The sequence below is a fragment of the Orcinus orca genome, chromosome 12, assembly GCF_937001465.1.
Source record: "Orcinus orca chromosome 12, mOrcOrc1.1, whole genome shotgun sequence".
In the NCBI taxonomy this organism is placed as follows: domain Eukaryota; kingdom Metazoa; phylum Chordata; class Mammalia; order Artiodactyla; family Delphinidae; genus Orcinus; species Orcinus orca.
In genome coordinates, this window is record NC_064570.1 from 66,857,871 (window position 1) to 66,880,021 (window position 22,151).

Here is a 22,151-nt window from a genome sequence, read left to right on the forward strand (position 1 = left end):
AAATTTAGCACATTCCAAACATGCCATTGAAGTATGAGGATAAAGAAAGAACTTAGTTCCAAAAGGAAAAACTATCATTACAAATGAAGTAGTCTCCCAAATTCAAATGGCAGAGTGAAGATTAGCTACAATTGTTCCTCCGGACAGATTTTTTGACTCAGCATTTATTTATGTCATTTATTTACACTTTTCAGTGTAATATGGCTCAGTTATTTCACTGATATATAAAAAGGGATTTAAAAAGTCTGAATTATATTAAATAACTTAAAGTAAAATAATGTAAAATGTCAAGGTGAGATCTGGGGAAAAAAATATATACTTCTAGATAGACTCTGGAGCATTTCAACCTCTTTTCTGACATGATAAATCCAGGACATATTTCAATGGGTAATCCCATATTTTGACCAAGTTTTTTAAATGTTGAAAGGAAAAAAAAATCTTACAGAAACTCCGAAGGGACAGAAATCTTAGCAGTATTGTCAACATTACCTCCTCTGACTGGGCTGTGGCAGATAGCACTGGTACAGACTGTACCTCTCCCCTGCACATCAGCAGCAACTCGACACCTTGCTCTCTCATGCAGGATGCTTATCAGAACACAAGTGAATCGGCAACAACAAAATGCTAACCTGACATTTTCTCTAATTCGTTTTTAAAAAGTAAATTCATCACAAATACTTTGTATGAGTAACAATAAACTTGTGACAGTTCACAAGAGACAGGAGAATATCAGTGTGTCAGGACACCAGTTAACAATCACTGTTCTAGAATTTTAGGGAGGCTTTAGAAAATAAAACCACATTCCTTAGAGTGCAGGATTTATATAAGGAATTTGAAGCTTGTAGTTGAGAAATGTATTAAATTGATAATTAGGAAACTAATTCTGTTTTTCTAAACCAGAGGTCTTGAACATATCCTATTCTCAGCGTGAAGCCTTTGTTGATCCCTCTTCTGTTTGTAAAATACATACCAACCATGCCTGTTTGAGGTTATAAATAATCAGAGTGTCATGGAGGATCATGTTCTAAAAGCTGATGTGAAGGGTTAGAAGAGCAGCTTGCATAGAGGACAGCCTTAAGGCAGCAGGGTAGCTGTATCCCAGAACAAAGTAAATGCTAAAAAAAAGCGAACTTCGAAAGAGCCAGAACCCTCAATGAGGAGAAACCACTGATGCATTATAATGGTCAACACAGAGCACTGCTGTCTAAATCCCTTTCTTAATGTTTTCAATTCAGAGGCTTCAAGTTTTCTTCTAGGAGATCTGATTATAAGATGTAGTCAAAGAGAAACAGTTTTTATTTTACTGTTACATAGGATGGGCTGGCAAACTTTATCTTACAAAGGGCCAGATTGTAAATATTTTAGGTTTCGCAGGTCACACGATCTGGTCTCTGACGCTTTATTTTTTTCTACAACCCTTTAAAAATGTACAGGCCATTTCCAGCATGCTAGCCATACAGAATCAGGCTGCTTGCCAAATCAGGCCGCAGTCTGCAGACCTCTGATACAGAAGAAAAGCAATTCTCAACTACTAACTCTCCACCCAAATTCCCTTCTCCTTGTTTCAACTTTAAATAATTTCAGGTAGAATAGGAATTAGAGGTTTAAAGGACTGTAAGGATGAGGGATCTAATCTAACTTTCCAAATGAGGAGCTGAAGGCACAGAGCACCCAAGTGACTTGCTTACAGCAGAGGCCAAATGCTCACTTTTCCCTCCTTCCCCTTCCATTTCTGGAATGCTTACACTCAAACTTGAGGACTCCCTTTAAAATAAAGTCTACTGGACCTTTACTATATTCACAGCGTAAAATATTCGTTTTACCGGATACTTGTTTCACATTCTCTTATCGTGTTCAAGAAAGTCACATCAGGAAAAACTTACAATACTTTTTAGTTTATATTGAACTAGCATGGGGCTTAAGGAGGCTTAGAATTCTGTCCCCTAAATTTAATAAACTGCTGAGTTTACTCAAGCTGGACAGGCTAGCTTCTGAGAAGAAACCTGAATAGGCCTGCTAGGTGGAGGGGATCAGTTATATGGCATTAACATTCAAGATAAGCAGACATCACTCCTCTAATTAAATTCCTCTGGAACACATGGGGCTACCAAGCAAACACCTTACAGGAAGAGTCTAATCCTATCCATTTACCATTTTTTCTATTACTGAAATATGGAATGAGGAATAGCACTTTAATGCCACCTCTCAGAGTAAAGTATATATAAAAAAGAACATTTTCATTTTCCTTCAACTGGTAAAACAAAAGCTTATTCTTTGTACCTGAGTTTCTAGTTGTTTCCCCACAGCATTTCTGATAAAAAGCATACTTTTATTGTCAATGAAGAAATTCTCTAAACCAAAACAGATATAGTCAGATATTCCAAATGAACCTTCCCTAAATTTAGAACTTGAATTTTAAAGCAACTTTATAGAACAATGTTACCACCCTATATCAAAAAAAATCTTTCATGTGGCAATTCTGGATATAAGGCTTGAAATCTCTTGGATCTTTCAAAATACACTCACACAACGTATGGATTGATAAAATGTTATCACTGATAAACCATGTGTCATCCAGGTTCTTTATGAAATGCCATTACATACCAGCCCTGAAATGTCACAATTCCATCATATACAGATTTGTGAAATTTTCACTCTAGATATGAGGTAATGTGTTTTCTCCACATCGTGTCCTCACTTTTCAGGTAAGGGGAATATGACTCCCTTAAGACTGAAAAACAAGCCATGCCCTCCTCCCTCATTAAAAAAGATTAAAGAAGAAAATCATCACTTCTTCATGATCCGTGAGTGGCTCCTAAATCTTCCTTTTATTCTACTGTATTTAAAAACTCTTCTTCTTGAAGTTTCAATTTAAAATCCTCTCTGATTCTTTCTAGCAGCTCTGGTTTAAAAATAACATCCAATGCAGTCATTGCCAGAGCTTTGGCCGTTCTCAAAGTGTAGAACTGAGCTTCTTGTGATCCTAAAAGGTAGATAAAATGAATAAAGATAACCTCATACGTATTACAATTACTTTATTAGTTTTCTGGTTAGCTTTCAATATCTAAATTGCCTCTCCAACTGCCCACCACAATATAGTATTTCCTGAGGTGTTGTTAGGTAAAGAAGTAATAACAGGCTAACCTAAACAGTTAGAGAGGCAACTACTACTACGAAAAGAGTATATGCCAAAGCATTCACTTGTAATAACACTTACCTGCAGCTTCAGTATATTGTTCTGTATGATTCAAGGCATTAGAGCCAATGTAAAAATATGGATGAATCCCAGGAACCACAAAAGTAACATTTCCAAAATCAGTAGATCCTTGGAAAGGTAAGACAAACCATGAATTTCTAATTGCTAGTCCAATGGACGCTAAAGCACACTTATCTTAACCTCTATAGCACCTGACATGATTTACTGCTCCTTCCTTTCTAGAAACTCTCTACTCTTTTGGTTTCCATGACTCCACTCTCCTGACTGTCTGGCTTCCTCTGTCTCCCTCTCTAGTCACTTTCCTTCACCTGTCACCTGAGTACTGGTGATCCCTAGGGTTTCATCTCTGGGCTACTCCTCCTCCTGTGTACTTGGGCAACCTCATCCACATTGAAACCTATGTTTTCAATCACCTCTCATGTATTGACAACCCCTCAAGTCTCCACCCAAACAACTTTTGGAACAGGCTACTGGACAGCTTTCCTTAGAAGTCCTGTGAACACCTCAAATTTAACAAACTAATAATTAATACCAACCCACCATACTCCAGCCTGCTCTTTCTCTTGAACTCTTTATCTCACTGAATGACATCAACACCCTGTTTTTATCTCCAAGCCCCTCTGAGTCTATTTCATCAACATTTATTATTATATTTTAAGAGAGGCTTTTCTAACATGCAAACATAATAATGCTCTTAAAAGGAAAAAAACCTAAAATAACCTGATATGCTTATGATTATTTAAATTCTAATAACTGTTTGTTACTCCTCAGAAACTGAAAATGCCCCCATATAACTAAGTCCTTAGTAACCTGTGTACTGATGACTGGAGATGAATTAAAATTCTATTTCCCCTTTAAGTAGCTTACTTAAAAATTAGAACTAAGCAAATTTAAACACTAGAAATATTTAGAATATAAAGCAAAGAGTATGTTGGCTATTTCTAAAAACAAATCTGTTCACTTGACATTCTACATTCACTGAGGGGTGCATTAGTGTCTTTCCCCTACCCATTAAGTTTGTGAAAAAACTCATTAAAAATCAGGAGCAATACCTCCCCCAACCTCGAAAGCTGTTAAACAAAACCATTTAACCATGGGTGGTACTTCCCTTCCTCAAATAGCATATGATATGTTTGAAAGAACTTAATCACCTGAAGGGCCATTCAACATTGCATCTTCTGAAATGAAGTCTATTCCCAGCTTTTTTCCATTTTCAATATAAGCTTTCCACAGGCTCTTATTGGGAAGAACATTGTAATAATCATGTGCTCCACCTTCAATTTCTACCTAATAAAAAAATTATAAAACAAATTTTGAATTAAGAAACTCAAATTCACTATCTAATTTTCAAACCAGCAATAGTTCTCTAACAGAAAGAGGTTTAAGAGGAGGCACCTCCCCTTCAGGATATAAACTCAAATCTTTTACCTTAAAAAAGTATGCTTTTCTATAATGGGAGTTCCTAGGACCCTCTCTCCTTTACATTATATATGCACCAAAGCACATGAGGTCACCTAGTCAGTGAGTATCAACTTCAGTCCCTAAACAGGGTGTGGGAGAGGCCAGGAGTCTCCATTTTAGCCAGCACCCCCAAGTAATTTTGATGCATGTGGTCCCAAAATCACATACTTAAGAAATACTGCCATAGGCTATAGCCTCTAAAAGAAAGAAATCAAGATTTACCAATTTTCAATATACAAACTGACACTGACACCACTGCCAGGTCTGAAAGGTATAACATATCCTGAGCAAGACAGAAGATTCACAATGCAGAAGGGTTGACTATGGTCCTCATTTATTAATTTCGGTGCATGAAAGTACAGAAGCAGTTTATATGTGCCCAGTTAAGAGGATTTACAGATTTAGATTTGACTAAATCAAAAATGGGCAATACTCCCACAAACTAAAGATAATCCCAATAGCATTAGCAGAAACCAATTATAAAATGGCAGAGATAATATTCTACTTTTAGCAACATCTAAGTTAGAAACAATGACAACCTAAGTAGATACTACAAGTCAGCCAAAACATAAAAAATTATTAAAAGACTATTTAAAATATAGGAGAAGAGGAGATAAGCAATCGATCTGATAAGATGTTTAAGGTAACAATCATAAAGATGCTCAAAAAACTCAGAAGAATGGATGAACAGAGTGAGGAGTCAGAAGTTTTTAACAAAGAGTTAGAAAACATAAAAAAGAATCAGAGCTAAAGAATACAATAACTGAAATATGAAATACACTAGAAGGAATCAATAGTAGATTAGACGATATAGACGAATGGACCAGCAAACTGGAAGACAGAGTAGTGAAAATCACTCAAGCTGAAGAGAAAAAAGAAAAATCAATTTTTAAAAATGAAGACAGTTTAAGAGTCCTCTGGGGCAACATCAAGAGTACTAACATTCATATTATCAGGGTCCCGGAAGGAGAAGAGAGAGAAAAAGGAGCAGAGAACATATTTGAAGACATAATAACTGAAAACTTCCCTAACCTGGGAAAGGAAACAGACATCTAGTCCAGGAAACACAGAGAATCCCAAATAGGATCAACCCAAAGAGGATCATGCTGTCCTTAAATGGCAAAAATTAAAGATAAAGAGAGAGGGGCTTCCCTGGTGGCAGTGGTTAAGAATCCACCTGCCAAGGCAGAGGACATGGGTTCGAACCCTGGTCTGGGAAGATCCCACATGCCGCAGAGCAACTAAGCCCGTGCGCCACAACTACTGAGCCTGCGCTCTAGAGCCTGCAAGCCACAACTACTGAGCCTTTGCACCACAACTACTGAAGACCACATGCCTAGAGCCAGTGCTCCGCAACAAGAGAAGCCACCGCAATGAGAAGCCTGCACACCTCAATGAAGAGTAGCCCCCGCTCGCTACAACTAGAGAAAGCCCGTGCACAGCAACGAAGACCCAACACAGCCAAAAATAAATAAATAAAATAAATAAATTTTAAAAAAATTTAAAAGATGAAGAGAGAATATAAAAAGCAGAAAGAAGAAAGCAACAAGTTCCGTACAAAGGAGTTCCCATATGGTTATCAGCTGACTTTTCAGCAGAAGCTCTGCAGGCCAGAAGGGAATAGCACAATATATCAATCCTTAAAGTGATGGAAGGGAAAAACCTACAACCAAGAATACTCTACCTGACAACACTTTCATTCATTTGAAGGAGAGATCAAAAGTTTTACAGACAAGCAAAAGTTAAGAGTTCAGCATCACAAAATCAGTTTTACGAGAAACGTTAAAAGGACTTCTCGCCGCACAGCATCTATATCCGCCACACAGCATCTATATCAGCATCTATATCTGATAATACTATAATAAGGAGTTTGGGGATACACGGAAGAAAAGGGTGTGTAAAATATGATATCAAAAACAGTAAAGGTGAGGTGAAGGAATAAAAACACAGGGTTGTTAAAATGCATTCAAACTTAAGAGATCAGTAACTTAAAATAACCACAAATGTATATAGATTGCTATTTATAAACCTCATGGAAACCACAAACCAAAAGTCTATAATAGATACATATACAAAAAAGAGAGAAGAATCCAAATATGGGGAATTCCCTGGTGGTCCAGTGGTTAGGACTCATTGCTTTCAGTGCTGGGACCCAGGGTCAATCCCTGGTCAGGGAACTAAGATCCTGCAAGCCACAGGGCGTGGCTGAAAAATAAAAAAAAGGACACAGAGTGGTTGAATGGATACAAAAACAAGACCCATATATATGCTGCCTACAAGAGACTCATTTCAGATCTAAAGACACAGACAGACTGAAAGTGAAGGGATGGAAAAAGGCATTTCCATGCAAATGGAAATGAAAAGAAAGCCAGGATAGCAATACTGGCAATACAGGATAGCAATACTGAGCAATACTCAGACTAAACAGACTTTAAAACAAGACTGTAACAAGAGACAAAGAAGGACATTACACAATGATCAAGAGGTCAATCCAACAAGAAGATATAATATTTATAAATATACATGCACCCAACATGTGGAACACCAAAATACATAAAGCAAATATTAGCTAACATATAGGGAGAAACTGACTGTAACACACTAACACCCTACTTACATCAAGGAATAGATCATCCAAACAGAAAACCAATAAGGAAACAGTAGCCTTAGATGACACATTAAGGCCAGATGGACTTAACAGATATATATAGAACATTCCATCCAAAAGCGGCAGAATACACATTCTTTTCAAGGATACATACAACATTCTCCAGGACAGGTAACATGCTAGACCACATAACAAGTCTCAGTAAATTTAAGAAGACTGAAATCATATGAAGCATCTTTTCTGACCACACATATGAGACTAGAAATCAACTACAAGAAAAAAACTGCAAAAATCACAAATGTGTGGAAGCTAAACAATGGTCCTAAACAACCAATGGGTCACTAAATAAGTCAAAGAGGAAATAAAAATACCTGGAGACAAATGAAAATGGAAACACAACAATGCAAAATCCATGAGATGCAGCAAAATCTGTTCGGAGAGAGAAGTTTATAGCAATACAAGCTTAGCTCAGGAAACAAGAAAAATCTCAAATAAACAATCTAACCTTACACCTAAAGGAACTAGAAAAGAACAAACAAAACATGAAGTTAGTAGAAGGAAAGAAATCATAAAGATCAGAGAAGAAATAAACGAAATAGAGCCTAAAAAACAACAGAAAATATAGAAACTAAGAGCTGGTTCTTTGAAAAGATAAATAAAATTGACAAATCTTTAGCCAGACTCATCAAGGAAAAAAGAGAGGGCCCAAATCACTAAAATCAGAAATGAAAAAGGAAAAGTTACAAATGACACCACAGAAAAACAAAAGGATCCCAAGAGATTACTATGAACAATTATATGCCAGTAAAGTGGACAACCTAGAAGAAATAATCAGATTCCTAGAAATGTACCATCTCCCAAGACTGAAACAGGAAGAAACAGAAAATACGAACAGTCCAATTACCAGTAATGAAATTCATGAAATGAATCACTAATGAAAAGAACTTCTAATAAACAGAAGTCCAGGATCATGTGACTTCACAAGTGAATTCTACCAAACAATTTAGAAAAGAGTCAATACCTATCCTCAAACTATTCCAAAAAGTTGCAGGGAAGGAACACTTCCAAACTCATTCTATAAAGCCAGTATCGCTTTGACACCAAAACAAGACAAAGATGTCACAAAAAATGAAATTATGGGACAGTATCACTGATAACATAGATGCAAAAATCCTCAGCAAAATATCAGCAAACTGAATTCAACAGTACATTAAAAGGATTATATACTACAATCAAGTGCAATTTATCCCAGGGATGCAACAAGAATGGTTCAATATCCACAAATTAATCAATGTGATACACCACATTAATAAATTGAAGAATAAAAATCATATGATCATTTCAGTAGATGCAGAAAAAGCTTTTGACAAAATTCAACATCCCTTTATGATAAAAACTCTCAGGGACTTTCCTGGTGGCGCAGTGGTTAGGAATCCACCTGCCAATGCAGGGGACATGGGTTCAAGCCCTGGTCCGGGAAGATCCCACCTGCCACGGAGCAACTAAGCCCGTGCACCACAACTACTGAGCCTGTGCTCTAGAGCCTGCGAGCCACAACTACTGAGCCCATGTGCCACAAATACTGAGCCCGCGTGCCTAGAGCCCGTGCTCCACAATGACAGAAGCCACTGCAATGAGAAGCCCACACACCATGGCAAAGAGTGGCTCCCACTCACCGCAACTGGAGAAAGCCTGCACGCAGTAATGAAGAATCAACACAGCCAAGAATAAAATAAATAAATAAATTAAAACAAACAAACAAAAACCTCTCCACAAAGGAGGTGTAGAGGGAACGTACCTCAATAACAAAAGTCAAACAGAAATATAGATCAATGAACAGGATAGAGAGCCCAGAGATAAACCCACACACCTAATTATGGTCACCTAATCTATGAGAGAGGAAGCAAAAATATACAATGGAGAAAAGACAGTCTTTCAATAAATGGTGCTGGGAAACCGAACAGCTACACATAAAAGAATAAACAAACTCAAAATGGATTAAAGACCTAAATGTAAGGCCAGACACTCTTAGAGGAAAACATAGGCAGAACACTCTTTGACATAAATTGCAGCAAAGTCTTTTTTGACCTAACTCCTACAGTAACGAAAATAAAACCAAAAATAAACAAATGGGACCTAATTAAACTTAAAAGCTTTTGCAAAGCAAAGGAAACCATAAACAAAACGAAAAGACAACACTCAGACTGGGAGAAAATATTTGCAAATGAAACAACCGACAAGAGATTAATCTCCAAAATATACAAACAGTTCATGCAGCTCAATATCAAAAAAAAAAATCAAAACATGGGTGGAAGACCTAAATAGACATTTCTCCAAAGAAGACATATAGATGGCCAACAAATATATGAAAACATGCTCAACATCACTAATTATTAGAGAAATGCATATCAAAACTACAATGAGGTATCACCTCACACCAGTCAGAATGGCCATCATCAAAATATCTACAAACAATAAATGCTGGAGAGAGTGTGGAGAGAAGGGAACCCTCCTACACTGTTGGTGGGAATGTAAACTGGTACAGCCACTGTGGAGAACAGTATGGAGGTCCCTCAAAATGCTAAAAACAGAACTACCATATGACCCAGTAACCCCACTCCTGGGCATATACCTAGAGAAAACTGTAACTCAAAAATACACCTGCACCCCAATGTTCACTGAAGCACAATTTACAGCAGCCAGGATGTGAAAGCCACCTAAATGTCCATCAACAGAGGAACGGATAAAGAAGATGTGGCACATATATAAAATGGAATATTACTCAGCCATAAAAAGAAATGAATTGTGCCATTTGCAGAGACATAGATGGACCTAGAGACTGTCATACAGAGTGAAGTAAGTCAGAAAGAGAAAAACAAATATCGTGTAATATTGTTTATATGTGGAATCTAGAAGAATGATACAGATGAACTTATTTGCCAAGCAGAAATAGAGACACACAAGTAGAGAACAAACGTATGGATACCAAGGGGGGAAGGTGGGGGTGGGATGAACTGGGAGATTGGGATTGACTTACATACACTACTATATATAAAATAGGTAACTAATGAGAACCTACTGTATAGCACAAGGAACTCTACTCAATGCTCTGTCGTGACCTAAATGGGAAGGAACTCTAAAAAAGAGGAGATATATGTATACGTATAACTGATTCACTTTGCTGTACAGCAGAAACTAACATAACATTGTAAAGCAACTATACTCCAATAAAAATTAATAATTAAAAAAAAGTCATATACGACAAGCCCACAGCCAACATCTTAATCAACAGTAAAAAGCTGAAAGCATTTCCTCTAAGATCAGGAACAAGACAGGGATGCCCACTCTGCCCACTTCTATTCAACTTAGTATTGGAAGTCCTAGCCACAGCAATCAGATAAAAAATAGAAATAAAAGGCATCCAAATTGGAAAGGAAGAAGTAAAACTGTCAACTGTTTGCAGATGACATGATGCTATACATAGAAAACCCTAAAGATACCACCAAAAAACTACTAGAACTCATCAGCGAATATCGTAAAGTTGCAGGATACAAAATTAATATAGAGAAATCTGTTGCATTTCTATACACTAGCAATAAACTATCAGAAAGAGAAATTAAGAAAACAATCCCATTCATGATCTCATCAAAAAGAATAAGATACCTAGGAATAAATCTAACTAATGAAGTAAAAGACCTGTACTTGGAAAACTATAAGACACTGATGAAACCAAATGAAGATGAGACAAACAGATGAAAAGATATACCATGTTCAAGGTTTGGAAGAATTAATATTGTTAAAATGAACATACTACCCAAGGAAATCTACAGATTCACTGCAATCCCTATAAAAACACCAACGGCATTTTTCACAGAACTAGAACAAATAATTCTAAAACTTGTAAAGAAACACAAAAGACCCTGAATAGCCAAAACAATCTTAAGAAAGAAAAACAAAAGGAGGTATCATGCTTCCTGATTTCAAACTATACTACAAAGCTATGGTAATCAAAACAGTATGGTACTGGCACAAAAACAGATACATAGAGCAATGGAACAGAACAGACAGCCCAGAAATAAACCCATGCACCTCTGCTCAATTAATCTACAAAAAAGGAAGCAAGAATATACAATGAAGAAAAGACAGTCTTTCCATAAGTGGCGTTTGGAAAACTGAACAGCCACATGCAAAAGAGTTAAACTGGACTACTTTCTCACACCATACACAAAAATAAACTCAAAATGGATTAAAGATTTAAATGTAAGACCCAAAACCATAAAACTCCTAGAAGAAAACATAGGCAGTTCACTCTTTGACATCAGACTTAGCAATTTTTTTTTTGAATATGTCTCTTCAGGCAAGGGAAAAAAAAGTAAAAATAAATGAATGGGACTACATCAAACTAAAAGGCTTTTGAACAGTGAAGGTTACCATCAATAAAATAAGAAGGCCACAACTGAACGGGAGAAGATGTTTGCAAACAATAGATCCAACAAGGGGTTAATATCCAATCTATACAAAGAACTCATACAACTCAATAGCAGAAAACCAAACAGCTTCATTAAAAAATGGGCAGAGAACCTGAATAGACATTTTTCTACAGAAGACATACAGACAGGAACAGGCACATGAAAAGATGCTCGACATCACTAATCATTAGGGAAATGCAAGTCAAAACCACAATGAAATAGCACCTCACATCTGTCAGAATGGCTATTATCAAAAAAGACAACAAATATGTGTTGGTGAGGATGTGGAGAGAAGGGAACCCTTGTGCACTACTGGTGGGAATCTACATTGGTACAACCACTATGGAAAACACTATGGAGATTCCTCAAAAAATTAAAAATAGAACTACCATACTCTCTAGCTATTCCACTTCTGGGTGTGTGAAGAAAATAAAAACGCTAATTCGAAAAGATATATGCACCCCTATGTTCACTACAGCGTTATCTACAATAGCCAAGATATGGAAGCAGTCTACGTGTCCATCAACAGATGGAACGTAAAAACAATAGCTAAAGGTATACATATATACAATGGAATATTAATTAGCTGTATAAAAAGAATGAAACATTGCCATTTGCAACAACATGGATGGACCTACAGGGTATTATGTTAATTGAAATAAGTCAGACAAAGAAAGACAAATACTGTATGATTTCACTTACATGTGGAATCTAAAAAACAAAACAAATGGACAACTATAACTAAACAGAAACAGGGTCATAAGGAGAACAAACAGGTTGTTGCCAGAGGGAAGGGGGTTTGGGAAAAAAGAGTAGTAGGTGAGGGAGATTACAAACATTCAGTACAAAATAAATGAGTCACAGGTATGAAATGTACAGTGTGGAGAATACAGTCAATAATTCTGTAATATCTTTGTATGGTGACAGATGACAACTAGACTTATCATGGTGGTCATTTTGAAATGAATAGAACTATGAAATCATTATGTTGTATACCAGGAGCTAACATAGTGTTTTAGGTCAATTATACTTCAAAAACAAGCAAACTCACAGAAAAATAGATCAGATTTACGGCTTCCAGAGTCAGGTGCTGGCGGGAGGGGGAATTAGGCAAAAGGTACAAGCTGCCAGTTATAAGGTAAGTAAGTACTAGGGATGTAAGTACAACATGATAAAGATAATTAACACTGCTGTACATTATCCATGAAAGTTAGGGTAAGTTCTAAGAGTTCTCATCATAAAGGAAAAAAATTTCTTTTCCATTTCTTTAATGTTGTACCTATGTGACATGATGGATGTTCACTAAACTTATTGTGATAATCTAGTTCATGATGTATGTAAGTCAGAGCATTATGTTGTATACCTTAAACCTATACAGTGCTGTATGTCAATTTTATCTCAGTTCTATATAGACTCAAATCTAATAACAATGAACATTATTTTAAGGCAATATTATACCTTGGGGTATTAGCTAGTGATAATAGTTCATGTTTTATGTTATAAATATTTTAAATATCTATAATTATAAATGAATAAGGGATGAATGCTTAAATTTTTACTCTTTGGACACTTAACATATACTGTCTTAGAATCACTCTTACTATCTGAATAAATCATATATCTCCAGTCTACTGAGGGCAGAAAAAAATAAGGTATGAGGTGTTGGCCCTAACTCTTCACAAACATTATGCCATTTAATTCTCATAAGAACCCTAAGATAGATTATATCATTATCTCCATTTTTCAAGAAAAAATGGAGGCCCAGAGATATTAAATAACATTTCCAAAAGTTACAGAATCAGTGAGGCTGAGAGGCACAAATCCAGATCTTATCTCTCTCCAACCAGACTACAGGCTTGCCCCAGGGCAAGATTTATGCAGTGCTGGAGCTTCTCATCCCACTGTAGGCCCTATATGATTAGTACATAAACGTTGCCGACTTTATGAGTCAAATAAACAAAACCTCTTGACTACTGTGTCTATTTTAACTTTCATTCCAGCAAGCCATAAGTATTTATATCACTATTACACACACCTGTGACTTCACCAAAAATAGGTTTGGCTGATTTTGCCATAAAGTTCCCTTTACAGGAACTATATACAGCATTTCCAAAAGCATAACTGCCAGTAAGGAAAAATATAACTTGCAAAAAGGCAGGGAGTCTAGCTCAGCAATATCAGTTATTCTAAGTCCTGTGTAATAAGACGACTGCAGTCTTCCCTATGCAGACACTGAGTAAAATAAATAAGAATGAAAGATTTTCACATCAACTATTCAGTCAACTGGTTTTGCATATTCAAGGCACTGATTGCCAAATAAAAGGGAGACAAATTAGGTTCTAAATGTAACTTAATATAAACAACCCCAGCCCACATATATACTTCTGATTATAACTTAGATTAACTCTTAAAAGTTCTTACTGTGCACCCAGTAGCCAAAGCTGCAGCTCTGAAGCAATCTTCTGCCTTTTTGGTCAAAACTGGAAGTTCTTTCATTGAGGGTGCACGGAAGTAATAGATTAGTTCAGAATAAGAGGGAATGATATTGGGTTTTACACCACCATTTTTTATTATACCTATAAAAAGAACCAAATTACTGGAATTGAGCTTGGAGCTTGGAGATCATTTCTTTAAGCTTAAATACACCCATAAAGTTTTTCAGCCAATATATACATAAAGAAAAATAATTTAAACTTATTAGCGTCACATATATGCCAACCAAAGATTTTGATGTTATACAACAAGTTTCTATGCACAGTGTGACACTTTCTTGCTAATAGGAAAAAAAATAACTGTCTATATGTACTTTAGTCTGAGGAATTTATACGATGTTAAGAAATTATGATTCCTGACTATAAAGAAACTGCTACAAATTTTTACAACTATCTTAAGCCTTCTGGGAGAGACTTTTATTTCAGTGTGTTTTGTTACAGTTGTACATTTTGATAAACTTTTGACATAAGGAAAAAAACCAATGGTATGAGCCTCTGTAATTACCCTCATACCTCAGGAATCCCATTTTAAATAGCATTTGGCTCTGGGAGAATAATTTTCATGCCAACAAGAAACCAATGCAAGTCAAAGATGACAAAATATACTACCACTGTCAAAACAAGTGCATTTATTTGGAACTAGACTGAGAAGGAAGATGTATCCATTCAAAATAATAATGAAAATAAGTATGCAAAACCTATTTTATATGACCTGTTTTAAAAAATATATTTTTTACATATTCCTGTTTATTCTTTTTAAAGAAACTAACGTAGAAAATTGGTAAAAGTGCAGTTACAAACTAATTTCAGACTATAGCAAAATCAGGCAAAGAACAGACCTTAAAGTATAATAATTTCTTAAATCATAAGGAAATAAACTAAAAAATAAATCTGTACCTTCAAGACAATACTTTATTACTGTATATATATTAAGGTGACACACATAATTTAAAAAGATGTTACTTAGGATTAATAGCACTTGGGTACATAAAACCAGTAACCACCACTTTTTTTTAAATGAGAAAATGATGAAATTTTGTTATTAAGAGACAGTGAAGATAACTGAAAAAATCAAGTTCTAACTTTCAAATATCCACAGAAAGAACATAGATCCTTACATAAAAACATTATTTCTAATATTCAAAATGACCATTCTATTTATGTACAAATAATCTTAACTATCTTCTTACCCACACATAAATGAACATCTAGTAACCTGTCCCAGGAATTTCTGAAAATGTTAAAAATTTTTGGAATATTCATAAAGTACATAAAATGTTCCCAAATGTTTTTTTAATCAAATATTAAGGAATAATACTGCACTGAAATATATTAAGCGCCATCTATTACCCAAAGTATTTGACATTCGTACCATGAACTCTCCAGGTAGGTTTCATTTGTTGTCTTAACACAGACAGATTGCTGTAGGCAAGGACAGCAGCATCTAATGCATTTAGTCCTTCCCAGGGATAAGCAGCAGCATGAGATGCTTTTCCATAGTACTTCACAGTCACACTAGGAAATAAAACATCATTCGGAATTACTTTTTTCAATATCACCAAAGTAAGAAAATCCAAGTAATTAGAACTACCCAACTATTACTCAAAATTAATTCACACTGCTGAATTAATTTGTAGCAATAATATAGCAATTTACATACCTTAGTTTTAGTTTATTATTATGTAATACAGTGACTAACACAAAGAAGGCATTCCAAAAAAACAGAGAAAAAGAACTTTGCTCAATCGAGCTCCTGTACAAATTAAATCTGTACACAATTCAATTTAAACGAACAATGCAATACTGTATTAAGTGCTGGAATTACAAAAGAGATGGCTCCTGTCTCCTTCTACACTGTACTGTGATAGCTCTATATCAAAGGTCTACAAAAACTCAAATAATTCTTTCTGTCTTAAAGGTGGGGAAAGGTCAAGGAAAGACGGAAAGAAGGTGACATTTGAAATGGGTTAAGACAACCTCTAAAAATCAGATTATATTCACAGTATTATAAAATATTCTAGCGTTAAGTCAGTTGTTCCTGACCAATATTTTATTAATGTTCCAGAATACCTGTATCACTAATACCTTAAAAGTTTTTTAAAAATTAATTAATTAATTATATTTCTGTCTGGGTTGGGTCTTCGTTGCTGCACGTGTGCTTCTCTAGTTGCGGTGAGTGGGCGCTACTCTTTGTTGCGGTGCGCGGGCTTCTCATTGTGGTGGTTTCTCTTATTGCGGAGCATGGGCTCTAGGCGTGCGGGCTTCAGTAGTTGTGGCACTCAGGTTCAGTAGTTGTGGCTCATGGGCTCTAGAGTGCAGGCTCAGTAGTTGTGGCACACGGGCTTAGTTGCTCCGTGGCATGTGGGATCTTCCCAGACCAGGGCTCGAACCCATGTCCCCTGCACTGGCAGGAGGATTCTTAACCACTGCGCCACCAGGGACATCTCCCTTAAAATTTTATAAATTGTTTTTCCACTTCCCAATAGTTCTCATACCAGTCTACTCAGATACAATAAAAAACAATAAGGTTTAGAGAAAGGATTGTATATTAAATAGTTATTTATAAAGATGACTTGCCTCCATTTGTTTTTTTAAATCTTTGAACACATGACTCATGGCCTTGTCTGATAACTCCAAAAGAAAAAAAATTAATAATGGTGACTTGTTTGGATAACACTTTTTAAGCCTGATTAATAGTACCCACATTTAAATTATTAAAAAGTCACTCTAGGGCTTCCCTGGTGGCGCAGTGGTTGAGAGTCCGCCTGCCGATGCAGGGGGACACAGGTTCGTGCCCCGGTCCGGGAAGATCCCACGTGCCGTGGAGCGGCTAGGCCCGTGAGCCATGGCCGCTGAGCCTGCGCGTCTGGAGCCTGTGCTCCGCAACGGGAGAGGCCACAACAGTGAGAGGCCCAAGTACCGCAAAAAAAAAAAAAAAAAAAAAAAAAAAGTCACTCTAGACTTTTTTTTTTTTTAATGAGCTAGATTCAGGAGGCTCATGGCATTTCTTTACTGATTCCAAACATTCTATTTAAAAAACAAAATCCAAATATATATTTTAAATTTTAAGATACTTGTTATTTCCTCAATCTATATCTATCACCATCACTCAGAAACTGGAATTTTAACAAAACTGGTGATAAATATTATAAAATGGAAAAAGATGTCCCTTATGAAAATGGCTCTAGCACCATTTCTTCTAGGGTTCAAATCTATGTACAATTAAAGCACAATAAACTACAGGAAAAGAAATGTTAATGCCTGTTTTATATCAGCATTAGTATTTTAGGCTTAAAAAGCATATTTAAGGGCTTCCCTGGTGGTGCAGTGGTTGAGAATCAGGCTGCCAATGCAGGGGACACAGGTTCGAGCCCTGGTCTGGGAAGATCCCACATGCCGCGGAGCAACTGGGCCCGTGAGCCACAACTGCGGAGCCTGCGCATCTGGACCCTGTGCTCCACAACAAGAGAGGCCGCGATAGTGAGAGGCCTGCGATGAAGAGGGGCCCCCGCTCGCTGCAACTAGAGAAAGCCCTCGCACAGAAACGAAGGCCCAACACAGCCAAAAATAAATAAATAAATAAATTTATTTTTTAAAAAAAGAACATTTAAAAAAAACTGATATGGAATGATATTCAAGACACATTGTTTAATTTTAAAAAGCAAGAGCCAGATCAACAATATATTTAGCAGACTATTTCAGAGGGGGGAAAATCCTCCTTTAAGATTTAATTTATACATGTACCTATTTTATGTCTATAAATATACCCCCAAAGTCCTGGGAGAATATATATCTCTAGAAAAGGGACTGGATGTGAAAAAAGGTGATTAATAGGGACATAGTGCTTTATCTTATTTATTGTTACAGATTTTTAGCATGAATAGATTAGTAATTTTTTAAATTAAATTTTTGTTCTTGCTCTCTTTTCCATCTTAAAAGTTGGCAAATGAAAAATCTAAGAAGCCAGATATTAAGAAAAGGCCTGAGGCCCAATGGACTGACTTCAGAATCAAGGCCAAGAAGCCTACCTAAACCTAAATCCTAGAAGGCTAATGGACTGGGAAGCCTGCCTGCAGCCACTGGTCCCTTCTAGCCAGAGGCATTGGCAGAGGTTTCTAACCTCTAAGGTTTTCCAGAGGTGTACTACTGTACAGCATCCCTGAAACGGAAGTTGAAAGATTCTTCCTACTGTCACAATACCAATTCCTGGTGATAAGACCAAAAATACCAGAACAGTTAAAATAGTCACCCTCTGAAAACAAGGCATGCAGAGAAATGCAGGATAACTGAACACACAATCTAGAAGCACTGCTGGGGTGGTTCTGCGATTACTCCCAGGCTACTGTAGAGGAGAACATGGGGTTTTCCTCAAGCAGCTGAGCCATGGCTCCTTGGGACCAGACCCCTAACTGGACCATTAAATATTATGGTTGAAATTTCTGATGTAAAAAATTTAAACCACTTAAATGATGCATGCTCCTAGGTACCAAAAAAAGTGAGCTTTTCAACATAGAGAAAGATAAAAAAGAAAAAAAAAGTTTCAGCACCAGACGAATCAGAAAAGGATATATTGGCAAATTCCAATCAAATCCACAGCTAGTCAGTTTCTGTATTTTTTCGTCAGGAACATAATTTATCCTTTTTGCAAAGAGCTCAAAATAAGTAAACTAGAGAAGTGTGTTTTCTTCCCAAGACTAACAAAGCTGTCTCTTGCAGATCTATTCAGCTGCAAATGCAACTCCATATCAAAGGACAGACATTGTCCAGAAACCAGATTCCTCTCAATTCAAAATAGAACATACATGTCAACATATTGTTTGCTATTCTTACGCTTTTTAGGCAGTATTTTAACAGTTCAATTATGAACACCATATTAAATCTCAATTAGAAGGGGCCTACCAAATGTCGTTCAATGGAAATCAAATATCACATCATTATCTTTCAATTTACTGTTTTTTTTCAATTTACTGTTTTTTTTCAATTTACTTTTTAAATGCAGAAGTACGGAGTTTTAGCCTCCAGTTAAGTCACTAAAGTATTCTAATAGCCTGTTTTCCACTACGAAGTTTATTTCAACTTGATTACTCACTCATGTTCAGCCACATCAGGTAGATAAGCAGCATTCTCTTGAGATGGATGGGCCATAAAAACAACATCAAGATTTTTAAAAGCCCCTGCTTCGATTAAATCAATTTTGCCACCACCATCTTCTTCTGCAGGGGTTCCCAGAACAATTACCTAGAAAGAAATACCTGTGTCAGAGCAACAAAAAATCCTAGCAGGCAATATCAGTCAGGTTCCCTTGCATATGTATTCACAATCTAAATCAAACTATGAAGAGAGGTTTTGTTCTCTGACTCAAATAAGGCAGTGGGCATAAGTCTACCATGCTAAATTCACCACAACTTGCAATTGACATTATTATACCAATTTGGCTCAAAGTATGTACTAAAGCCTCTATAGGAAACTTTTCCCAATCTTATAACACAATTTTATAGAACTAATGTCAAAGATGAAAAGAGATAAGTACTATATACTAAGTTCCTCAAAATTATTTAGGACTTACTTCTTAAAGCTTATTTTTGACTGTCTTTTAGTATATGTGTATATAATTATTCATAAGCCTTTTACTGGTAAGGAACTTTCTAGTTACTTATTAGTTATCCTCACAACAACCCTGTGAGGTAGGTGAGCGATCTGTATCATCATTTTAGGAAGGGTGGTTTTGAGGCATGGAGTGAAATGTCTTGCCCCAGATCACAGAGCAAGGCTTAAAGCAGAGCTGGGATTAGATACCCTGACCTTCAGGCCCGAACTCTGTTTCCTTACCAAACTACCTCTTTAGAAGGTCTTAACGCATTCATCCTTTATGAAAAGCATTGAATAAATCTTAATACCACGGTTAGAAACAGCCAACTATTACACAAACTTACTAATTCGATTCCACCAGCTCAACCAGGCAGATTTATTGGTCACCAAACACCTAATTAAACAAAAGAGAACTTTACAGAATAAACATTTTACTTTGATATTTAAACTTAACTTCTTCAAACAATTTTTAAAAGCAAAGAAAAATTATAAACAACTAATATACTTTCAAGGTCACGTATAAGAACACAATGAAACAAGTTGGAAAAGTTCTTGGCTTGCAAAGAGAATCAACATAAATTCCATTTTCAGATAAGACAGATAACCTTACTAAAACTGAGTATTACCATTCAAAATCAGAAGTGTGTGTATTTCCCAAAGTCTTGCTTTAGTCAGAAGTTATAAAGCACCCAAACTCTTAAACTGCTTTTTACTCTTAACCCTTGACTCATGAAATCTGATGACTTTTCAGGTTAAATCTTGTTGACTTCTCTGAACCTTTCATAAACCTGGTTAAAGCTAAATCTCTCCAGTGCTTCATGCAATGGCAAAGGACATCTCCTCCCCCAAACAAAACAAAAACCTAGCCAGATGAAAAACAAGGCCCAGAGGCAGAAAAGAGAAGGCAGCTAAAGAGAAAAAGCCACAAAAGATGGAACTGTAAGGATAAAAGAGAAAGGTTACTGACACTGGAAAAAATGGGCTAAAGAATATTAAAATATAACATTAGTCTTCCCCTTAACCTGAGCAGTGGTGATTCAATCTTAGCCCACAGAAAGAATATACCACCTGGAAAAACAGAGTAACACAAGGTTAAACTTGCCCTGTGGCTAACATAAACACTTCCCCGTTTAAAGGATCGAGCTATATCTTAAAATCGCGAAATAAACTTTAAGACTTAAGGATCATGTAGTTAATGTTCACTCTCTTCCCATTTTTTGTATACTTCTAGAGGTTTTGTAGTTCTAACGACTGAACATTTCCTATCCAAATTCCAATGATTCTAATCACAACAGCTCCTAGGACTGCCACAAACAAAAGATTTTTTGGAGGCTAACGAAGAGGGTCTACAGGTATCCCTATAACTACCTCCCAGAGATTGCACAACCTTGTCAGCAAATTGGCGATTGCCCGTTACCAAAAACAAGCCATCACGAAAACCAGGCTTGGTTCTAAGTTCTTTCCTAAGGGAGAGAGTTCACTCAATTGTTTACAACTACGCAGGAGAGAAAAAGCAAAAATCTGCAAAATGTCGCTAGGTCGGCAACTCATGCACTACTGACTTTGATCCAGGGGTTCTGCCTACTAGAAAAAGCCAGGACGTCGAGTGCTGTCCCCTACACCTGCCCCGGGGTGGGAAGGGACGGAGGCGCACGGGAAGCGCCGGCTCCCGCCCTTCTCGGGTCGGTCCCGGCCTGGGCTGGCGATGGGAATCCCAAGCCCGCGCCCCACCTCACCTTCACTGGCAGAGGCGGCCCAGGGAGGCTCTCCAGGGCCCCCTTGACGCCCAGCGCGGCCGCCGCCCCGACCTCGGCGATCAGGTTGTGGCCGCAGGCGTGCCCGATGCCTGGCAGCGCGTCGTACTCGCAGAGGAAGCCCAGGTGCAGCGGGCTCGGCGCCGCCCAGCCCCGCGGCGGCCCCCACTCGGCACGGAAGGCCGTGACCAGCTGGTAGTGCGGCTGCACCACCCACGACGCGGCCGGGCGCTCGCTCTGGAAGAAGCGCGTCAGCACGTCGTGGGCATGGTGCTCCTCGTAGGCCAGCTCGGGCTCGCTCCAGATCGCGCGGCTCAGGGCCCCCAGGCGCTCGGCCGCCTCGTCGATGCACTCCGCCGCGCGCAGCTTCAGCAGCTCCACCTCGAAGACGGCGGCGCAGGCGCCCCCCTCCACCGGCCTCTCCTCTCCGGGTCTCATCGTGCTCACAGCCGGTGACCGGTCAGCGCTCTTCCCGACCGCCCGCTAGGTCGCTCCCTCCCGGCGGCCGACTGAGTCTGCGCACATGCCCGGCGTTCCCTGCGCAGGTTGTCTCCGCAGCTC

At 37.6% G+C, this 22,151-nt stretch overlaps 1 protein-coding gene across 1 annotated transcript; it reads right to left on the minus strand.

The window, feature by feature from the left end:
• Window positions 1–1,273: 1,273 nt before the first annotated feature.
• Window positions 1,274–22,099, minus strand: PM20D2 (peptidase M20 domain containing 2). Its single transcript, XM_004264824.3, has 7 exons — window positions 21,573–22,099; window positions 19,337–19,485; window positions 15,620–15,762; window positions 14,177–14,331; window positions 4,369–4,504; window positions 3,218–3,325; window positions 1,274–2,983 (listed from the first exon to the last, which is right to left on the minus strand). The coding sequence occupies exons 1-7, from the start codon at window positions 22,026–22,028 to the stop codon at window positions 2,829–2,831; spliced, it is 1,302 nt and encodes a 433-aa protein (XP_004264872.1). The 5' UTR covers window positions 22,029–22,099; the 3' UTR covers window positions 1,274–2,828.
• Window positions 22,100–22,151: the final 52 nt, after the last annotated feature.